The following is an 18641-nucleotide window of genomic DNA, read 5'->3' as shown; positions in this document are numbered from 1 at the left end:
AAAATTTTAAAAAAGTCACAGAAAAGTTAAAGAAAGCTGGCAAAATAAATGCCTGAAAGTACATTATAATAGTCCTAATTTGCATGAATTGGGGCATGTGGTGTTACTTCTGAATGTTGTCAAGATGTGAAAACAGCAAAGACTGACCACTTGAAAGCACTTTTCTGAAGCAATCAGGAACTAGTGACAGCTTTAACATTTATACCGTGAGCACAGCTTCAAGAGGTGACCATAAGGACACACAGATCAGTACCAGAAATACTGAGGGGAAAAAAAATGTCTAGAAGCACTAAATACAAATCAGTCCTCTGCTTTGTAGCTAACTAGTTTTGGCATGAACTACAAGCTTTCCAGAACACATTATACACTCTTGTTACAAATTAAAATATACTAAGCAAGTGCAATAGTTCCTTTAAAACATCATACTGGGGACAAAGGTAGTGTTTATCACTCTTCTTTCTGAAAGTCTTAAGACTCATCAATGGCTGACACTGCTTTCAGTTTTGATTTTAATCATGATGTATGCTAAAACAGAACCCAATCTTCCTTTCTTTTAAATGTTATGAATCCCTATCCTAAGTTACCATTTAGAGTCTTAATGCTTATTTTCACCTTCCACTTTAAATTATACTTAACTCCTTTCAACATGTGAGTTTCCTCCAATCCTTCACAGTAAACAAGTAGCATCCTAAACTAAAAAGTGGATCAAGCTCATTTCCTTGAAGGACTCAGATTCCTAATAACAGGAAGCTGGCACTTCATCTTTTACTTCACTGAGACAAAGTTTTTTTCCTCTCTCCTCTAACTGACTATTTTCATTAAACTGTTTGTAACTCTGTATTTAGTGATGTTAAGATTCAGTCACAGAAAATCTAGCTTTCATAAAAGTTACAATATTGGCAACACTATATTAATAATTAACACATTACTCTGTTAATATTGCATTGTAGCCATCATGAACCACAAAGCACTTACATTTTCTTCCTCAGTTTCTTGTACAAAGAAAGCTTCTCCATTGTCACCCAGTTTCATATGAAGATCAACAGCATCACCATTAATTTCTATATCAATCTGTGGAAGAAGACGATTTAATGCAAATAATTCATCATAAGACAAAGCACTGACCTTAAGGCCCACTTATCTGAGAGTAAACTTTGTTCCACTGTATCCATGCCTCTTTCTCCTTCCTCTGTTTTTTGAAAGAAGTCTGTTATCATAATGGTCTTTATTTTCTTAATCTGCAAAATACATCATGCTCCTAAGCAGACAGCCTAACGCCTATAAGAAAAAATAAATCTGAAGACTGAATCCTGTTCAACTAATTTGGAGACCTAGAAGCATAAATAATAATCATTCATCTAGTCTTTATTTCTGGGAAGAATGATTGAGACTGTTCATGTTCATATATTTAAAGCTCAACCTGAACTGAGGCCTGGTATGAACATGAATCCTGAATACCAAAAGTTTAAGATGAGAAACCAGAATTCTGCTGGAGGCAGGGTTTGTTTGAAGCGGATAGAGGTTTGCCACAATTATTTCTGCAACTCAGTTAACCCAGTTATCATTGTTTCAGACTTTCCTGCTGGTAAGTTTATGGGGATATGACATAGGACCACAACCCTTCTGCAACCATGGCTTTTTCATCAGAGGAAGAATGTTTTTATTCTCATAAAAAGGTACTTAAACTGTTATCAGCATGCTCATTAAGAAAAACACTAGCAAGTGCAAAATCAAAACAAAACAAAACAAAAGAGACAAGAAAACTGCTGCTAGCCTGTGTTATTATGATAAACTTAAAAGTTTAGTGCATGTAGCTCTCAGTATGGACCATAAACAAAAAAAGGCCCTGACATAACCACTCTTTTAGTTGCACTTTAGTCTCCTTTTACAACCGAGACATAAAGATGGGGGTAGTTTCCTGAAGTGTCCTGTCACTTCTGAGAAAAGCCACATATAATCCTGAGGATTTATGATCTGTTGAAATCAATCCATCCTTGGATAGCACACCCACAGGCAATGCTGTCATACACAGTACTCCCTACTGACAACAACATAAAGTCACCCCCCACAACAGATCCATTTTTCCGTCATATTTACAATCCAATCCAACTCACTCCCTAGGCATGATGACTAAAGCCTATGGAAAGGGGATGGCAGGACAATCTGGTTTGGTAGTGCTACAGTCTCAGACTGGCTGGACAGGGATATGTACCAGGTTCTCTTTCAAACATGCTCACACAGGAATGCTTGTGGATATTAATAACTGCATTTTCTACTGCATATCAGCCTTGAGCAGAGCTAGCAAGGAGCAATATTTATGATAGGTCACCAACCCTTAAGATATGCTCTATTTGTCCTCCAGACATTCCAAAGAGTTGCATGTAACATCAGGGATCAGTTAACTGGCACTAAGCATTTTTTTCCCAGCATACTTAAATAAATAGCAATGAAAACATTTTAAGACAGTGAAGTCTCTATATTTGTACTATTATTTTTGCATAGCTCAAGAGTTGTCAAAGCTTTTCTTTCACAGTACTTTTTCTGCAGAGTCCTTAGATTACCACAGGAAGTTCTGTTTTCTATTCCAAAACTATCACTCTATACAGCATGTATGAGAAACTGCTCTGTACTAAATTAGCCTGCTAACTGGGCATGTGGGGGGCTGGGGAAAGAAGGAAAGGGGAGCTGGAAATAAAGGAATGCATTGATATTCAAAACTTTGGCTTGGCTCGCTTTCTGAACTTACCACTTTTTCTTTAGAGCGCAGTACACCAAGCTTCCCAAATCGGACATGAAAAGGAGAACACTGGAATGTACCATCCTGTTGCCGGACCACAATGACATCAATGCATCCTGAAAGGGTGGCCTGATTAATACCTTTGTACAGCTCCTTCACAGTAACCAGCACTTGTCCTGCAAGTTGTCCTACGTAGTTCATAGTCTGAGACTAAGAGAGAGGAGGGGGAAAAAAAGTAAATAAACTTAATAATCACAGTTTTCAAAAATAAATTTTATGTCAAGTTTACACACTCTTGCAACACATTATTTTAAGTGTAAAGAGTTATCTTACCCACCACCTACTTTCCATAGGTTTCTAAAAGTTTCAGTCAAGAGAAAACAAATCTTTTTGCAGGTTTTTTTTTGGTTGTTCATACTCCAGACATCATAAAATTGAAAAATAACATGTAGTCTAGGTGAAGTAATCTTACTAGATGGGGGTAAGAAGTTGAGAACAGAATACAAGGAAAGGAAGATGCATGCAGTAAGAAGATTATGCTATAGTGAAACAAGATAAAAAACCCCATAGAATCTCTTCTCAAACATTCTGCCTACTCCATTAAAAATACTTAATTGAACAAATGAATTTTGAATGACTGCAAATCTTTCAGACTAAGAATACAATGTGAACTATGACTGCCAATAACCAATGAACTCCAAAGATTTCTCAGAACATCTAAGCTTTAATAGAAAGAGGAGAGAAAACTGTTCTAATGGAAACCTAAGTGCAACCCTTCCTCATTCTGCTGTCTCCTGCCTCCCACCCAAAAGACTGCTACAAGCTCATTTCAAATATATCCAAGCAATTACTTGCCTCTGAAGCTAAGGGTATTACTTAGAAGATCGAAGAGCCACTGCAAAAAAGCAACACATAACAGGGCTCAAACTGTAGAAATCCTATTTGGGGATAATATTCCTAAAGGTAAAAAAAAAAAAAAAAAAAAAAAAAGTGCAGTGAATTTCTTTGTCTATTTCCTAATCTATTCCTATTAGCCCCTGAACAAGGTTTAGAGTTCTTCTTAACACCTCTAAACAAAACAATATTGCACTACTAGAGTTTGTCCTACTGATACTGCTTTCATTATCTAGATCATTAATTATTTCTGTTCTGAGACTTCAAAGTCTTCTTTACTGCAACACAGCGTATACTGCATTCATTCAAAAGGAAGCTACTTTTGTGGCATCTAACAGTACCAATATAATTTTAAACACGCAGGAGATTCAAAACTGCTTTCACAGACTTAAGAGCAGCTACGGAAGTATTTTTCTTCATCTCAGGCTTCTCAAGCCTAACTTATATTCCCTAATCATATTTAGATTTTTGGAAAGAAAAAAGAAAAAACAATCCTTTCTCTTTACAAGACTCAAAAAAGAAGATGGAAGTTTTCCAATATAGATTTAAAACTGTCTGGAAATTACCCACAGAATTACTACGTCAGGTAACACGATAGAGAATTTTCTTCTGTAGCTTTTGTACAATATGGCTGATGAAGACAGAACAGCCTGTCACTGAGTGACTAATAAGATTAGCAGAATGGACTCCCTAACAATGTTAGTGATTAATAAAATTCAGTTTCATCTCAAAGTAGTTTCGTGGATAACTATAAAATTGACTGCTTGCTAATAAAATAAGAGCTCGCCCTTGGGTGAATAAGATACATGACTGGGTGAATAACGGTTAGTCTCACTTCAACCTTTCGTCACCTGACCCTCTTAATGAGCTGATTTTAGCTCCCTGGCAAAAGTCTACCTATTTTTTGTTATTATTTTTTCAATGAGTTAATAAGTTAGAGTAGCTCAGAGAAGAACATGACAAACATCAGTCACGAGGCACATGGCAGCACCAGAAAGCTAGGGACAAAAAAGGCTGGAGCAGGGAACCGAACATCTTTCCTTTTTTCAAGTGACATATTTGCTGCATCTCATGGAACTATAACCCAAGACAGAAAGCTAGTAACATCTCTACTTTACTGTTTAAGCAATTAGTCTTTTCCTGGAACGACAATCATCTTGAGTTTCAATCTTACGAAAAATTCTCTAACACAGGCATTATCATTCACAGCTATACCTTGGCTGCTTCCAAGAAGAGTCTATGGTATTGGCTTACTAAGAAAAGTTGAGTTCACATCACCAAGGAGACTGAATTGGTTAAAAAGAAATGCTTGGCATAATCAGTAATATAGTCCTTAACAGAGCGTCTATTCATATATTTCATTTTAGGACTTGAGAAGTGGACATTAGCAAGGAATTCTCTATCATATCAGTAGCAACTGTTTAAAAATCAGAATTTCACAACTGCTAAGAATCGAGTTCAGTTGATACATAATCTACTTTTCCCTCACGTACATGCTAACTGACCCTGTCTAGCCACAGAAAATCACAAAAAAACCCTTACATGACTGAAACATTCACCTATTTTTCATATATTCTTGGCTTTTGTGTAGCAAAAGTTATCTCTCTTATAGATCTGTTACATTTCTGTAGCTCACCGCACAGCCACAAAACATACATAAACAGAATAATCTCTTTCGTGTGAAAAAGTTATGAACGATTGAACCTACCACTAAAAACACTGTTTATAAGGAAAGAAGCTTTTTATGACCCAAGTCTTAACACAAACATTGTTTTGTATATTGCAAATAAACAAAATTGTAGATCAGAAAGTACTGTACATTATTGCTTATCAGGGTTAAGTTAGTTTAAGTCTAAGTTGTAGTTAAGCTTTTAAGATAAGGGTTCACTTTGAAAGATAAACATGCTATTTAAGAAGGGTCAAACTGTGGTAAGCAAATGATCAAATAAAGTGTCACTACATACCTGAAAAACATGAGATGTTGAATTCATCTCAAATGTCAATAGAATTGCAGCTAGGAGATTTTAAAATGGTGGAGAGAGGAATTTCTTTAAGTTTTATTGTATATTGGTGGAAAACTTGTGGTGAGCAATACTGAACCTGACTATAGAGAGCTACAGAGAGGAACAGAGTAAAATGTTACTGTGTTAATTCTCACAAATACAACAGAAATAGCCTGATCACAGAATAACTAGTAAGACAAAGTATTTCCTCAATAGCACTATTTATTTCATGCTTAGTAAGCATTCATTAAATAACACTCTCCTGAAAGCAGAGAAAAAAAGAGCAATATGCCTTCACAACCTGCTGGAAGAACCTAAAAGGCATGCCAATTTCCAGTTCTGAAACTCAAGACATCTTGTCTGATGGACAAGACAAGCTAAGAAAGGACAATGCAGCAATACTTCACAATACTGTTTAGCTCTAGGTTTACTTTAGGTTTTATTTATTTTGCTATCCAAAGTATATATATTACCTGAAACAGTCAAATTCCAGAACTCTGCTAAGGTTAATATAGCTCACTACTACTTATTCTTCTAGAATAGAAAAATTAAAAGGCTATCAATACCTAATATACTAGCTAGTTTGGAAAAATTCTTATAGCTGAATATGTTAATACTGCCAAGGTAAGTGCAATGGTAACTGGAATGGGTAAAAGTATCTCTCTGTCCTATATCACAAAAAAGGATTTTTTTTTCTGGCAAGAAGCCATTACACTGCAGAAGTCCGAAACTGAAACTGCTTTTTTTCTTTCCTTTTGAGAGAGCACATAAAAGTAAATACAAAATAAGAAAATAAAATATCTACTGCAGAAGTTTAAGAACTAAACATAAAATTATGTACCTTCATCTATAAAATACTCAAATCAGTTAAACTAAAATTAAGCCTGCATATGCTGGTTGACTTCCTCATGTTACAGCAATAACTAATAGAATGGCCCTCAGAAATAACAATCAAACAGAAATACAGCTCAGGTTAAGTATCTAACATGTTCTACATGATAGCCAAATTTTCAAAGCTTATCACCAGGAAATGTTTACATTAACATGACCTGAGCAGGAGGTTTTGTGGACAGGAATTATATCTATGTACATCTATTAACAAAGATGTTATTTTGGCTGCTACAAACCCAACATGTTTTCTTGAATGATTTTTTAATGTTATTCAGTAATATCCATATACAAGTGCAAGATATAACCAAAGTCTGTCCACAAATTCGTGTTTTCTGTTCATTTAGAGTACTGCTTTAGTAACAGAAAGCTCCATTTTTGTGTTCTTAAAGCTAACACCTTTTGTACAGGTGGACACCTATGAATATGAACACTGCAAATACCCAATTCAACAACAGGAAAACAGTGCAAGTTACTCAAAGACAAGCTGTCAGATTGTTCTGAAGACACACAGGTTCAGATAGTTAAAATTCATGCTATCACTGCAAGAAAAAGTTACTTAAATGTAGATCTTGGCTTGTAAGAGGGTAGATGCTCATACATCCCATTTATTTCGACATACATTTAGAGGATTAAAAGAGAGCCTAATACCACATGATGTAAACAGTAAACACATTGCATTTATTTCAAAGGATTATGTAGAAAACAAAAACACGCATAGCAATGATTTCCCTCAATTTATCTCATTTTGCCTATATCTGCATTTATATATGTATTTACGAGTTGGGAGCTTTCCTTAACCAACAAAAATCTTTAGCAAGCATTTTACTAGTTTATATTTCATACCCTAAAAAGACGGAGGAGTAGAATAACTATGGACATAATAACTAGTAGAATAACTATGGACAGAATAACAGGACAACTATACCATCAGGTCTACTTGGCAAAACCAGGCAAACAAAAACACCTTTGCTCCTAAGTAAAGATTTTAATTTGGGTTTAGGATTGCTCCTGGTACTGCACAGAGCACTCAGAGAACAAAAATGGGAAACAAAGTAAGTCTTTTGAATGCCTAATTAAAGTCTTGCACACACTATTTGATATAGGCTGTCAATTTTTATGCATTTTAACTATGCCATAGGAAATTATATAACCATATTTAACAATAAATCTGTCAAACTCACCAAGATTCCAGAAGGAACTCTTTCATGGGCAGCAACAACTCTTCTACTAAAGTCATCTTCAAAACCATCCTTTTCTGAGAAATGCATCTCAGAAGAAGGGAAACTAACTTTCCACAGTACAGATAAATACAAAGCTTACAGCCATAACAAAATGTTGTACCAGCATTTCTTCTCTTTCCATTGAAGCAGAATTATGCAAATCTTCTAGTCTCAGAGAAAAGTGTTTGGTATATTTTCCCATGCAGTATTAAGATTAAAAAGGAAGCACTTCTTTAAGAAAGCTCACACAGAAACTCCCTCACCAATAGGCTTTGCTTGAAATGTCACAGCTCCCTTGTGCTCTTGGAGATAAGCAATGGCCACACTTGCCATATGTTTGTGCTGATATGTAATGATCTTGTTTTACACCAAGTCACGTGACTTTAGTTGGAGCTCCCATGGAAAGAAACAGGGATTTAGTTAATGATTCTTAAGCAAAGTCTACATTAGCTCACTTGGAGACTTTTTGCCCACTGTTGCAACTCTAGCACCTGCAGCAGCATTCAAAGTCCCAGTTCTGTCTGCAGCACATCTAATTCAAGAAAGCCTGCTGCCACTCTATGTGCCTGTTCCCTCCCATAGTGGCTTCGCTGGGCTAGCTAGTCACATTTTATGGGACGAATCTGATGACATTTCAGGGTCTAGTATTTATGGGTTATTTTTCCCCCTTTCTGAAATTGCATTACAACAGTAAAGAGAATACTGACCTGGTGCCAAGCTAATATTAAACCACACAAAACAAATGCACACAAAAATAAATATTTTTTTCCTGAGAAGTTTTCCTGCTTTCTTTAAACTGAATTGTTAAAGCAGTATAATTCGGACGTGTGGACAACACATACATACTTATTGTATACCCAGCTCCATTACTGAGACCAAGAATCAATTTTCAATCTGAGGAATTCTGATGTCATTACTTTTCAAAATAGTATTGTGAATAGGTGAAATAACTGAGGGAGTATAAGAGTATAAGGAAACAAGTCTACCCTGAATGTGAAAGACATTGTCTAAAGACCATTAATATTCTCTCAATGTAGACACATTCTCATTACCTTAAACTCAAGCATCTCATCCCCATCCTTAAGGTGTTACTTTACGTCTGCTACAGAAGATGCTGGACGAATGCTGCTTGAATTACAATCTAAAAAATAATTTAGGATCCTACTACTACATTCACACTATTCTCCTCTAAGTTTTGTACATTTATGTATTAGGCTCTGATGCAAAGACAATGAAACACATTATTGGCTGCAGCCAAATGTAGGTTTCCAAAATAACTAAAGAACTATACTCAAGACCAAAACTAAACCAGTCTTGATGACACACTCCTAAATTGAGTGTTGGGACCTGCAAGTAAGGCTGCAATAAGCTGCTACCACCTCTGGGTCCTTTTCTATACAATGAATGTTTAATGTAGCTCTTCACAAGAAAAATTACTGGTTTTGTTAGCAGACATGACAGGTATTTTCATAGAATATTAAGAATTAATAGACATACTCTCTTCTTGTTCATCATTACTTTATCATGAGTGTTCCATTAATATATGGCAAAAACCACACAGGTATGAGCAGAATGGAAGCCAGCTTTGCAAGATGGTGCTTCTTTTCGAACACTTTTTACTTTGCTTTATGTTCATTGGTTTGTGTGTTGGGTTTTTTTGTGTACAATGTTTTATCTATTCTATTTTAGTATTTCAGATTGATATTATTTTCTTCAAAGCTTCTAAAAGCATTTCAGAAGACAGACTTCTATAAAACAGATAAAACCGCAGTCACTGCAGTAAGGTAATATTAAGCCAGGTAATAAGCTTTGCACATTTAATAAGCCTCCTTGTCTTTTATTTCTCAAAATTAATAAAGTAAATAAAACATAATTCCATCCGAGTAAGTTTCAGTTCTACATTATCTGCTTACCATTTACACAAGAAAATTAGCTTTAGTTTTGAAAAGCAAGTGGTCCAATATGGAAATATTAGAAGCAATGTTTTTCATGAAACCTTAATCAGGTCTTTGGTGTGAGTAAATTTTAGTGTGGTTTAGCCTTAGAAAGCACATACGAGTTTTTTCACTAGCTTCATACAATTTAATACTGCTAAGAAAGATCAGTCACCATCCCAGGTTCTTTTTTTTTCTCTGCTCTTTGTGGGTCTACACATCTTATCACATTGCTCATTAGTCAAAATCCCTGGTGGGAAGTATGATACCATTTTAAGTGCTACCTTTCTATAGTAACCTTCATAATGTATTTGATTGCAATCATTTAGTTTTATAGCATCCCAGAGATAGCGTATTACTTTTTTCAGCCATGCAATGGAAAACTCAGGCTAGGAGATTAGAATGAATAAGACAAATCCTTCTCTAATTAACATATCTAATAGATACAGCAAGTATGGGGCAACATTTGTTCATGTCCTCTATGTTTCCTTTACCCCATTCTGCCCCAAATCATTTTACTGGTTAGCTATGACTTAAGCACCACAGTTCTCAGTCTCTCACCCCAGCCTAACATCAGAAAAGGTCCCTTCTCCCCAAGCCTCAACTCTGATTCCTAAATTCCATCACAGTTTCATGCACTTTTTTTACACTTTTCCTATTGGGTGCAAACAAAGTGGAAAAGTTCCTAATTCTCCTATAGAGATTACAAAAATCAGACTAGGACTGAAAACACTTTCCTGTGCCCAAGTTCTCTATCCTAGCCCTGGTCTGAAGCATCTGCTTACTGAAACTGGAAATGAAGCTCTGCTCATTCCAGCTTGTGGTAAAATACAGTCAATATAGCACCTGTTACTTCTAACTGCAGAAGTCCATCCATTCTCAATATAGACTTTTAAGCCTAATCCAAAGGCTAGTAACTTTGCCAAAATAGAATAAATTCAGACATAAATGACGGAAGATATACTGAATTAAGACCACTTGGGCCCTGGATCCCTTCTAAAATGGCCACAAGAATTCTTCTATGAGAAAACAGATAGAGTTTTTGCTCTAGTAGAGTGGAAACACACCATCAAGCTTTGCTTCTAATAAAAAAAAAAATAAATTAATGTACCAAAATTTTCCATATAAAGGCTGAAGGTAGCTTGGATGAAACTGGAATGAAATTTTACATTTTAGTAAAGTTATGTGCAACTAAAAATCAAGTTCTGCTCAAAAATGCTGAAAAAGACTACAAGGCAGTTACCTGCTTTTACCTGCAACTCCAGGCTGTCAAAAAACCAAAAATAATTAAGAAACCCTATCACAAGTACAAGAATCCAAGGAGTTAATAGAGGCTAGAGTACAAGTGATACAAAAGCAGTTCATTGCCCACTAAACTGGTGGTGAAAAAAGTATAAAATCAGATGTCTAGTTCTCCACCTATGATGCAAGATGGTATATTCAATGCTTTCAAGATCTCCTATCTGATGGGAGTCAGGAGCCCTTCAAATTAGGATACTTTTTCAGGACAGCTCAAGTAACTTTTTTAATCTTCAAGGGGGTAGAAGAGATAGCAAGACAGGAAATCCGCAGTTTATTCGGACTTGGCCCTTTTGTAATGGGTCAACACTTATACGGTCTCTGATGAATCATCTGATTCTGGTATTACGGCATCTTTCCTTCTATCAATCTAAGCTTTTTTTTTTTTAATATATGTATTTTTTAAGTCACCTTTTTTTTTTTTTTTCTGGTTGCAATGGAACTTCAGCAGGAACAAAGAACACTTTAAGAGTCCATAAAGTGAATTTTACTGTTAAAATGACCAGTTCAATCAAAAAGTTTGGTTACATGCACATAAAACTTCCATGTATGTTAAGACCTTAACTTCTTTCAAAGCACTTAAAAGAAGTAACTGGCTAATCCAAAAGCACAGCACTTTGGAATCTGTATGGGCATATCCCACACAAGTGCCTAACACACTTCACATATCTATTTACAGACAGACACACTTTTCTACTGCCACGCAACATCCTTGGTTGAACTTATTTCTAGACACATACCACAGAAACCAAAGTTTCTGAATAGACATTCCATCTATCTCATTTTTACATGAGATGAGAGAAAGCAGATGAAGTTTTTCCTGTATGTTTCTAGAAAGCACTAAGCATTTCCCTAATAAACAATCCCTTTTCTATTTTCTCCATTTAAAAAGGTTTATTTCCAGGCATTGATCTGCCCCAGATGAATTTATGTTTTCTGATAACCATCCAGGATTTAGAAGTCAAAGAAAAGGAACATAGTAATGTATTTAACCATGAAATGCATCTTGATTTACTACCGGTGTATAATTTGATTATTTTAGAATGGAGACATGAATATAAGATCTGAAACTAGTTCATATCTTCAGGTTGACAAGAACAGAAATATAGTTATTCTGAGAAATAGATACATGGAATATCCCCTAAGTTCTAAATATAGTGTGTATCAAGAAGAAACCTTCTGTTACTTGACAGACTGTCCTTACTGTTGAACTTATAAACACGTACCAAGATAGAACAACATCCATAAATTTAATTTGCGTATAAGACTTGGCCTTTTTATTAGAAAACTAGGTAAAAGGGCTAGTCTTACAGAATTCCCACACGAAGGTATTTATAGCATGAGATGCTGTGAAAGTGAAAATTAGATACAGCTGAGCAAAGCAGCATATGCTTACTCATTCACCAAATACAAATCTACTTGCATTATTGAGTTTTAATGAACACAGAGATCACATTTATCTGAAGGATCTATCTGTTCACTCCCAGCACACCATAGCACATCTGCACTACCTATATGGGACATGAGAAACCTGTAAAGTAGCCCTGCAGATTTCTTGTTTGCGTTAACATGCACACTTTTTGTTTGTGGAATGAACAGTTTTAAGTCACCATCAGGCAATTTCTACTTTTGTTTTAATCGCTGTATTTCAGTTCACATCACAAACTAAATGTTATTGTTAGCCATGCGACAGACAACTACTTTGACTTCTAATGGAATTTCAGCTACAATTCATTATTAGAAGCACTTCTTTGAAAGAATCTTGTAAAGAATCCTTTAAATATTTCCTTTAAAGGGCCCTTCATAACCATCAAACCAGAAGTAGTACATTTCCTGAGGAGACAGTTGTGTAGTCTAAAAAAACACAAGTAAACCTAAAGACATGGCCTAAGACTGGCTTAGCATGTGCTGCCTTCAGCCATGCAGACGAACACAAAAACATCACCTGGTACACTGGAGGCTTTTATATTATTACTTTGCATATTTATATTTTTGATACAGAACTTAAGTGCTTTGGATAAAGAAATGGGCCAGTTCGTACATTAAAAGTCTTGTCCTTTCACTCAGTACAGAAAGCAGCAATGAGGAAGTGTCCCTTAATTTGGGGACAAAGTGACTCAGGACAAATTCTGGTGGTTAATATCAAATTACAGGACTGCAAAGCTGAAAGAAACTGATAACAATGAAATCCTTAACTGGGAAGGGGAAGCTAGCATCCTTTACTTGGAAATTCTCTTGAAATAGAGACAAGAAAAAGAAAATCTACTAAAAAAAAAAAAAAATCCCCCAACAATGTGTTTAAGCTCTGTCCTCAGAGTCTGGCTTGACTTGTCATGACAGTTTCACATTAAATCAGCCTGCGTGCACAAACTGAAATGTAAACACTACTGTTACTACATAATAGAGTCTGCAGTAAGATTGAGATAGCAGCTATGCAGAATAAAAAGCTCATTTTTAAGTGAAACATTCTTTGCAAAAGCAGCAACATTTTTACTGCGCTTGAAGTGGATAATTTTATTTACAATTAAAAAATTAAAATCTCTGCTTACCTATGTAACAGTGAGGTATTTACAGAGCTGACATTTTTGGGTTACTGTAGAACCTTAAAATGCAACTTCAGTAAGATCAAAGGTTCATAAAGAAAATACTCTCATCAGCACTTCCAGAGCAAAAATCCTTCGGATACAGTATGCCACTATATTATGTTCTCAGTATTTGTGCAGTATGGATGAAGACATCTAAACCATATGCCTTAGACTTGAATTTGATCACAAACATATCACTCACTGTCTTGTATAAGCTTGAAAGCTTTTTCACTGTGGATATATGTAACATGCAGCACTGAATCTCACACCAGAAGGTGTCCTTTCCTATGATTTCAGCTACTTACATACAACTTACTTGCAATTCATGAAATAAACAATGATTAAGAAGAAATACACAAGCCAAAGCTATTAAAAAAAAAAGTAGCTTTCTAATTCAGCACAGATACTCTATGATCACATACAAACTGTGAAGAACTGTGTTTTCCTATATTTTGTGATCTTGCACTTAAGACGCAAGACTGGGAAAGAAGATTGTGAGTATCAGCCATGTGAATGGTTACTTCCAGTAAGAGAGAAACAAATGCATCTGATTTAACATCTAGCTTTGACAGAAGTTCCCAATGTGGCTGTGAACAAAATTCTTTCAGCTTTATCTGATCTGGATTGCAAGTTCTCTGGGGCAGAGACCAAGGCATGAAGCATGTAGTGCAAAAAACAGCTATTCTGAACCTCCAGATACATAAGGAGGTGTCAAGTGAGTTTATATTTCCCCATAACTGATCATGACTTTAACATGCTGGAAGTAGGGAGGAAAGGACAGAAAGTTCTCTGAACTGTGGAACTGGAACATTTCACACGTATGTCTTCCAAGTATATGATAATGAAGAACTAAACTTAGTTTTGTAACAAGACAAAATATTACATACAAGTTCATACACCATCTCTTTTACAGGCCATTAAAAAACCCAAACATTTTTACATGCTTAACTGAAGTTATGCTATAAGCTTAAATACAAACACTGTAATTGCTTAGGAAAGCCTTGCAGCACTATCTAGTTATTCCTACTGTAAATAACAGTATCAAATAATAAAGCATATAATTCAAAGTTCCTGAATCCTGAGTTCATTGAGAAAGTTTTTAACTTTAGCTCATCAGTTTAATATTCTATCATATAATAGCAATATGTTTTTACAGAGCACCTCACAGGCATTCTCTTACTCTATTCAAATAGAGAGATTTTCCTTGTTTTCTGTAAGGGATGAAGTTGTTTACATTTCTGTATGTTCTGGGATGCAAAGAAACTAGAGCTAGGAGAGAAGGCACAACTCATGGTCCTGGCTGGAGCTAGTGGCCTAGCATGGTCAGGTACCTACTGAGTGACAAGCCTGCACTTTCAGTAACACAAAGAAGGCATTTTGTGACTTGCAATTTTTCATTGTGACTAATGAATATCTGTATATTCTTACAATGTGTATAACACTACACATTTTCCTTTTTTCAATACATTTTGCAAACATTAAGAACTCAGTATGCAAAATTGTCCTGAGAAATGCTATTATAAAATATAAAACCCCCAAAACAACCAATCAAAGAAAACCAACAACCAAACTGAGTTCTATAGGATCATCTCTGTATTCAGTATCTGGATCATCTGTAGTCATCATCTCTGACAATATCCTAAATAATACCACATACTAACAAATGTACTGTTTATAGCCATATACTATGTAGTATAGCTATGCAATATAGCCATATACTGCAAATATACTATGGCTAACAAATTCTTGTGGCCACAATGGAATTTTGCTTGGAAAAAAAAAAAACAAAACCAAACAAACCCAAAACTCCTCAAACAATGTGCACATACAAAACTCAGGCATATTTGTCACATTTTGTTGAGTGGAAACGCAGACGTTTGAACAGCATATTGTCTTGATCTATTAAAAATCCCTGAGATGCCTCCTACATGTACTCAGCAACCACTAGGTAACGAGAAGAACCATGCAGCTCACACAAATTCAGACGTGCACTTGGGAAAAACTCGAATACGCACACAAAAAACGCCCAGCGTATTTCCAGTGATGAGCACTTCATACTCCCCGCACCAGCGGGGATAAACAGAAAAAACAAAGGCGGAGTGCCCCGCAGGTACGCAAGTTAGCAGCCCGAGTTCAAGCAATGCATCTCCGCAAACGCAAGGCGCTAGCCTGGGCAGCAGGGCACGTATCGCGATTTTTAACAGTTGAGAGTCGCACCGCCAAGCAGAGCCAGTAAAACAGACGTTTCAAAACGGTACACCGCCCTCCTGTCACCGCAAAGCTGGAAGGCAGCGCCGGCGGTCATCCCGCGCTGCCCAGGCACAGGCACAGCCCATTCGGGCATAGGCACATCGCAGACCCCCACCTCCGGTCTAGCCCACGCACCCAGCAGCCAGGGGACGGGAGGGGATGGCTCTCCTTCCTCCCCTCCTCGCCCCATCCCGCACACTGGATCCCAAGGCAGCGGCTGGGAGCGCAGGCATCGGCGGCGGGCAGGCCAGCCGGCTCCGCTTCCCAGCGACGGTCAAGGCGGGTGTGGGGGGCTCAACGGTGCCTGCTCAGAGCCCTCTCCTGTGAGCGGAGCGAGGCCGGGCCGGGCCGGGCCATCCGTCACCCACCTTCCCCTGGAGCCGGCCGGCGTGGCCGAGCGTGTTACCCCCCACCCCGCCCGCTTCTCCCTCACACAGCCAGACACCGTGCGCGCCCCCCTCCCCAACCGAATTGGCTGCCGCTTCTCGCTTACCTTGAGCGGGGCCAGGCGTCAGCCGAGCACGGACGGGCGGACAGACTGACGGATGGCGGGGGAAAAAGAGAACAACCCGGGACCAGACGTGTGGATGGAGGCACAGGAGAGCCGCGCTCGGCGACTGGATGTGAACTGCGCCAAGCGGCGGCCGTTGGTGCGCCGCCTGCACGTCCGCGAGAGCGCGCGCCGCCGGCGGGTTGCGGCGCGAGGGGGGGGGGGGAGGTTGGCGCGCCGCCGCGGCAGCGGGAAGCGCGCGCCACCTCAGCGGCGCGATCCCGCCTCGCCCCGGGCGCCACGTGACCTTTGGGGACACGCAGGAAGCGCGCGGCCTGCAGTGCGTGCGCTGGGAGGGGGGCGCGGTCCTGTCTTGTGCCTCCGCAAGGGCCACGCAAGGGCGCACGTAGGAGCTGCCGTTCCCTGTGCCGCTCCCGCGTAACTCGCGCCGGGTGGGGCAGGAGGCGGCCGCGGACGTTTTAACCGGCTAAGGGGGACGGAGGAGCAGAGGCAGTAGCGACCGCGGCCTTACTGAGGCAGCCATCCACAGCCGGGTGCGGGTGGCCTCGCTCCCTCGCCCCCCCCTCCCCACCAACCTCCCTCCTCCTCGCCTTCCCCTGCGGTGCAGAGCCTCTCGAGGGGAGGGTCTGTTCGGCCCTCTGTTGGGTGCCGTAAGCTCGGTTCGGTCATGGAGCTGCATCCCGGGTACCTACCGCAGGCACCAGCCCGTTCCGCCAGGCGCGGGGTGAGGCGGTCCGCGGCGGAGTGCGCTCTGCAGCTATTTATAGCCGCAGCCTGAGCTGTGTCTCGGAATTAACACCTCGTGACGAGGATGTTCAAGAAGCAGCAGCAGCAGCGTTCTTCTTGCCGGTTTATGCATCTGCCACTGCATCCGGATGAAAGTTATCTGAGTACCCGGAGGGGACTGGAAAACTGTGGGTTTTATTATTTTTATATTTTTTTTATTGAACTGTAGTATTGCAAAATCAGAACGTGTCCAGCAGGCCGGGTGTGCATTTCAATTCAGCAGCTTCCTTGCCCATTGGTTTTGTGATTCATGCTGGTGCTCGCTGAAGCTGGCTTCATTATGTGTTACTATTTACTTGAGTCACACTGTTGCCCAGAGGCCCTGGATTATATTGAGACATCCTATGTACTGAAACAGGAGAATATTCTCATACCAAAAATCTTGCAGTATAAGAAAGGGGAAAGAGAAGTAGCATAATTGGAAATACAGTTTAGGTTTCACAAATGTAAATTGTTTCATCGCTATCCATGTTACTTCTTTATTTTACTGGACTTATCTGTCTACCAATTACTTTGTCACCTGTCAATCTGTTTACAAGAGTTTTGCTAAGAACTGGCTTTGCCCCAGTGGTTTTTCGAGCCATTTTGGGCTCTTGCATAGGTTTTATATAATTGTCACTTAAGAAATTGGGCTAGTTAACAGCATATTCAGTGCAATTGACAAAAAGAAGTGCTAGCTGGCAGAGTAGTATATAGACAAAGTTAACTGTGATAGTCCATGTATCTATAAAAATATCCTTAATAATCTTTTGTACAAGTCCTACACAGAGATGAGGTCTTTCTATTTGTCTGTACCTCCTGGGACAAACCTGCGTAAAAGATTATAGTCAGTTAGTTTGCTTATTTGCAAGCAACATAAATCCCTTTGAGCATAGAACTAAAAGAAATCTATCCTTGCGTATCATGCAGGCTGGATTTTTAAAGGAAGCTGTATGTGGAAGAAGACACAAGCACAAGATTACATGGGTAAGGTGACTGTCTTGTATATATGCAAAAAGAAAGAAAGGTTAGATTTCACACCTGCCCATTTTGATAATGTTGTTGTGTCAGAAATTCAGAGTCAATTTTGGAACACTTTCCAGGCCTTGGGATACAAAGATGTAACACAGACTAATGAAGCAATTTTCTACCCTTCAGCACAACCATGTTTCAGCTGCAGTAGTTTTCTGAAGAGGCCTCTCATTTGAATATAATGTAATAATAATTACATAGCCAGATTAGGATGATGTCTGTTGCAAGCACAGTCTGTGCTTCAGCAAATAGATCATTTCCCTTCCCTAGTTGGCATCTAAGTTGCTCAGTTTGTGAGGACAACCACATCAGTGGTTCCTTTAACACTATTTTTGTGTTCCCATGATCTCTTTGCTGGTCGTGACAGCGAGTGATTTTTTTTAGTTGAGGGGATTCTCCTTTCCAGCACTAGACAGCCCTGTTCACAGGAAGATAAGAAGTAGGGGCTCAATTTATCATATGTCCTCAAATATCGTTTTTAAGCTAGATCCTATTATAAAATTGAGCCTAATCCAAAAGC

At 38.6% G+C, this 18641-nt stretch overlaps 1 protein-coding gene across 5 annotated transcripts in view; it reads right to left on the bottom strand.

Annotated features, from left to right (window-relative positions):
- Positions 1-16500, bottom strand: part of LPIN2 (lipin 2) — a 41794-nt gene extending 25294 nt beyond the window's left edge. For 2 of the 5 annotated variants that reach the window (XM_080611883.1, XM_080611886.1), the window contains exons 1-3: positions 7707-8053; positions 2747-2947; positions 976-1071 (exon numbers count right to left, since the gene is read on the bottom strand). In XM_080611883.1, coding sequence (XP_080468009.1) covers positions 976-1071; positions 2747-2947; positions 7707-7793 — 384 coding nt within the window. In that variant the 5' untranslated portion in view covers positions 7794-8053. Of the gene's footprint in view, positions 1-975; positions 1072-2746; positions 2948-5595; positions 5746-7706; positions 8055-16306 lie in introns of those variants that run through there. The other 3 variants (XM_080611884.1, XR_013956315.1, XM_080611885.1) reach the window with 3 other exon arrangements.
- Between the last annotated feature and the right edge of the window lie 2141 nt (positions 16501-18641).

The sequence above is a fragment of the Psittacula echo genome (genome assembly GCF_963264785.1).
Source record: "Psittacula echo genome assembly, chromosome: 2".
NCBI classification, from domain to species: domain Eukaryota; kingdom Metazoa; phylum Chordata; class Aves; order Psittaciformes; family Psittacidae; genus Psittacula; species Psittacula echo.
This window is presented reverse-complemented; position numbering and strand designations above follow the sequence as displayed.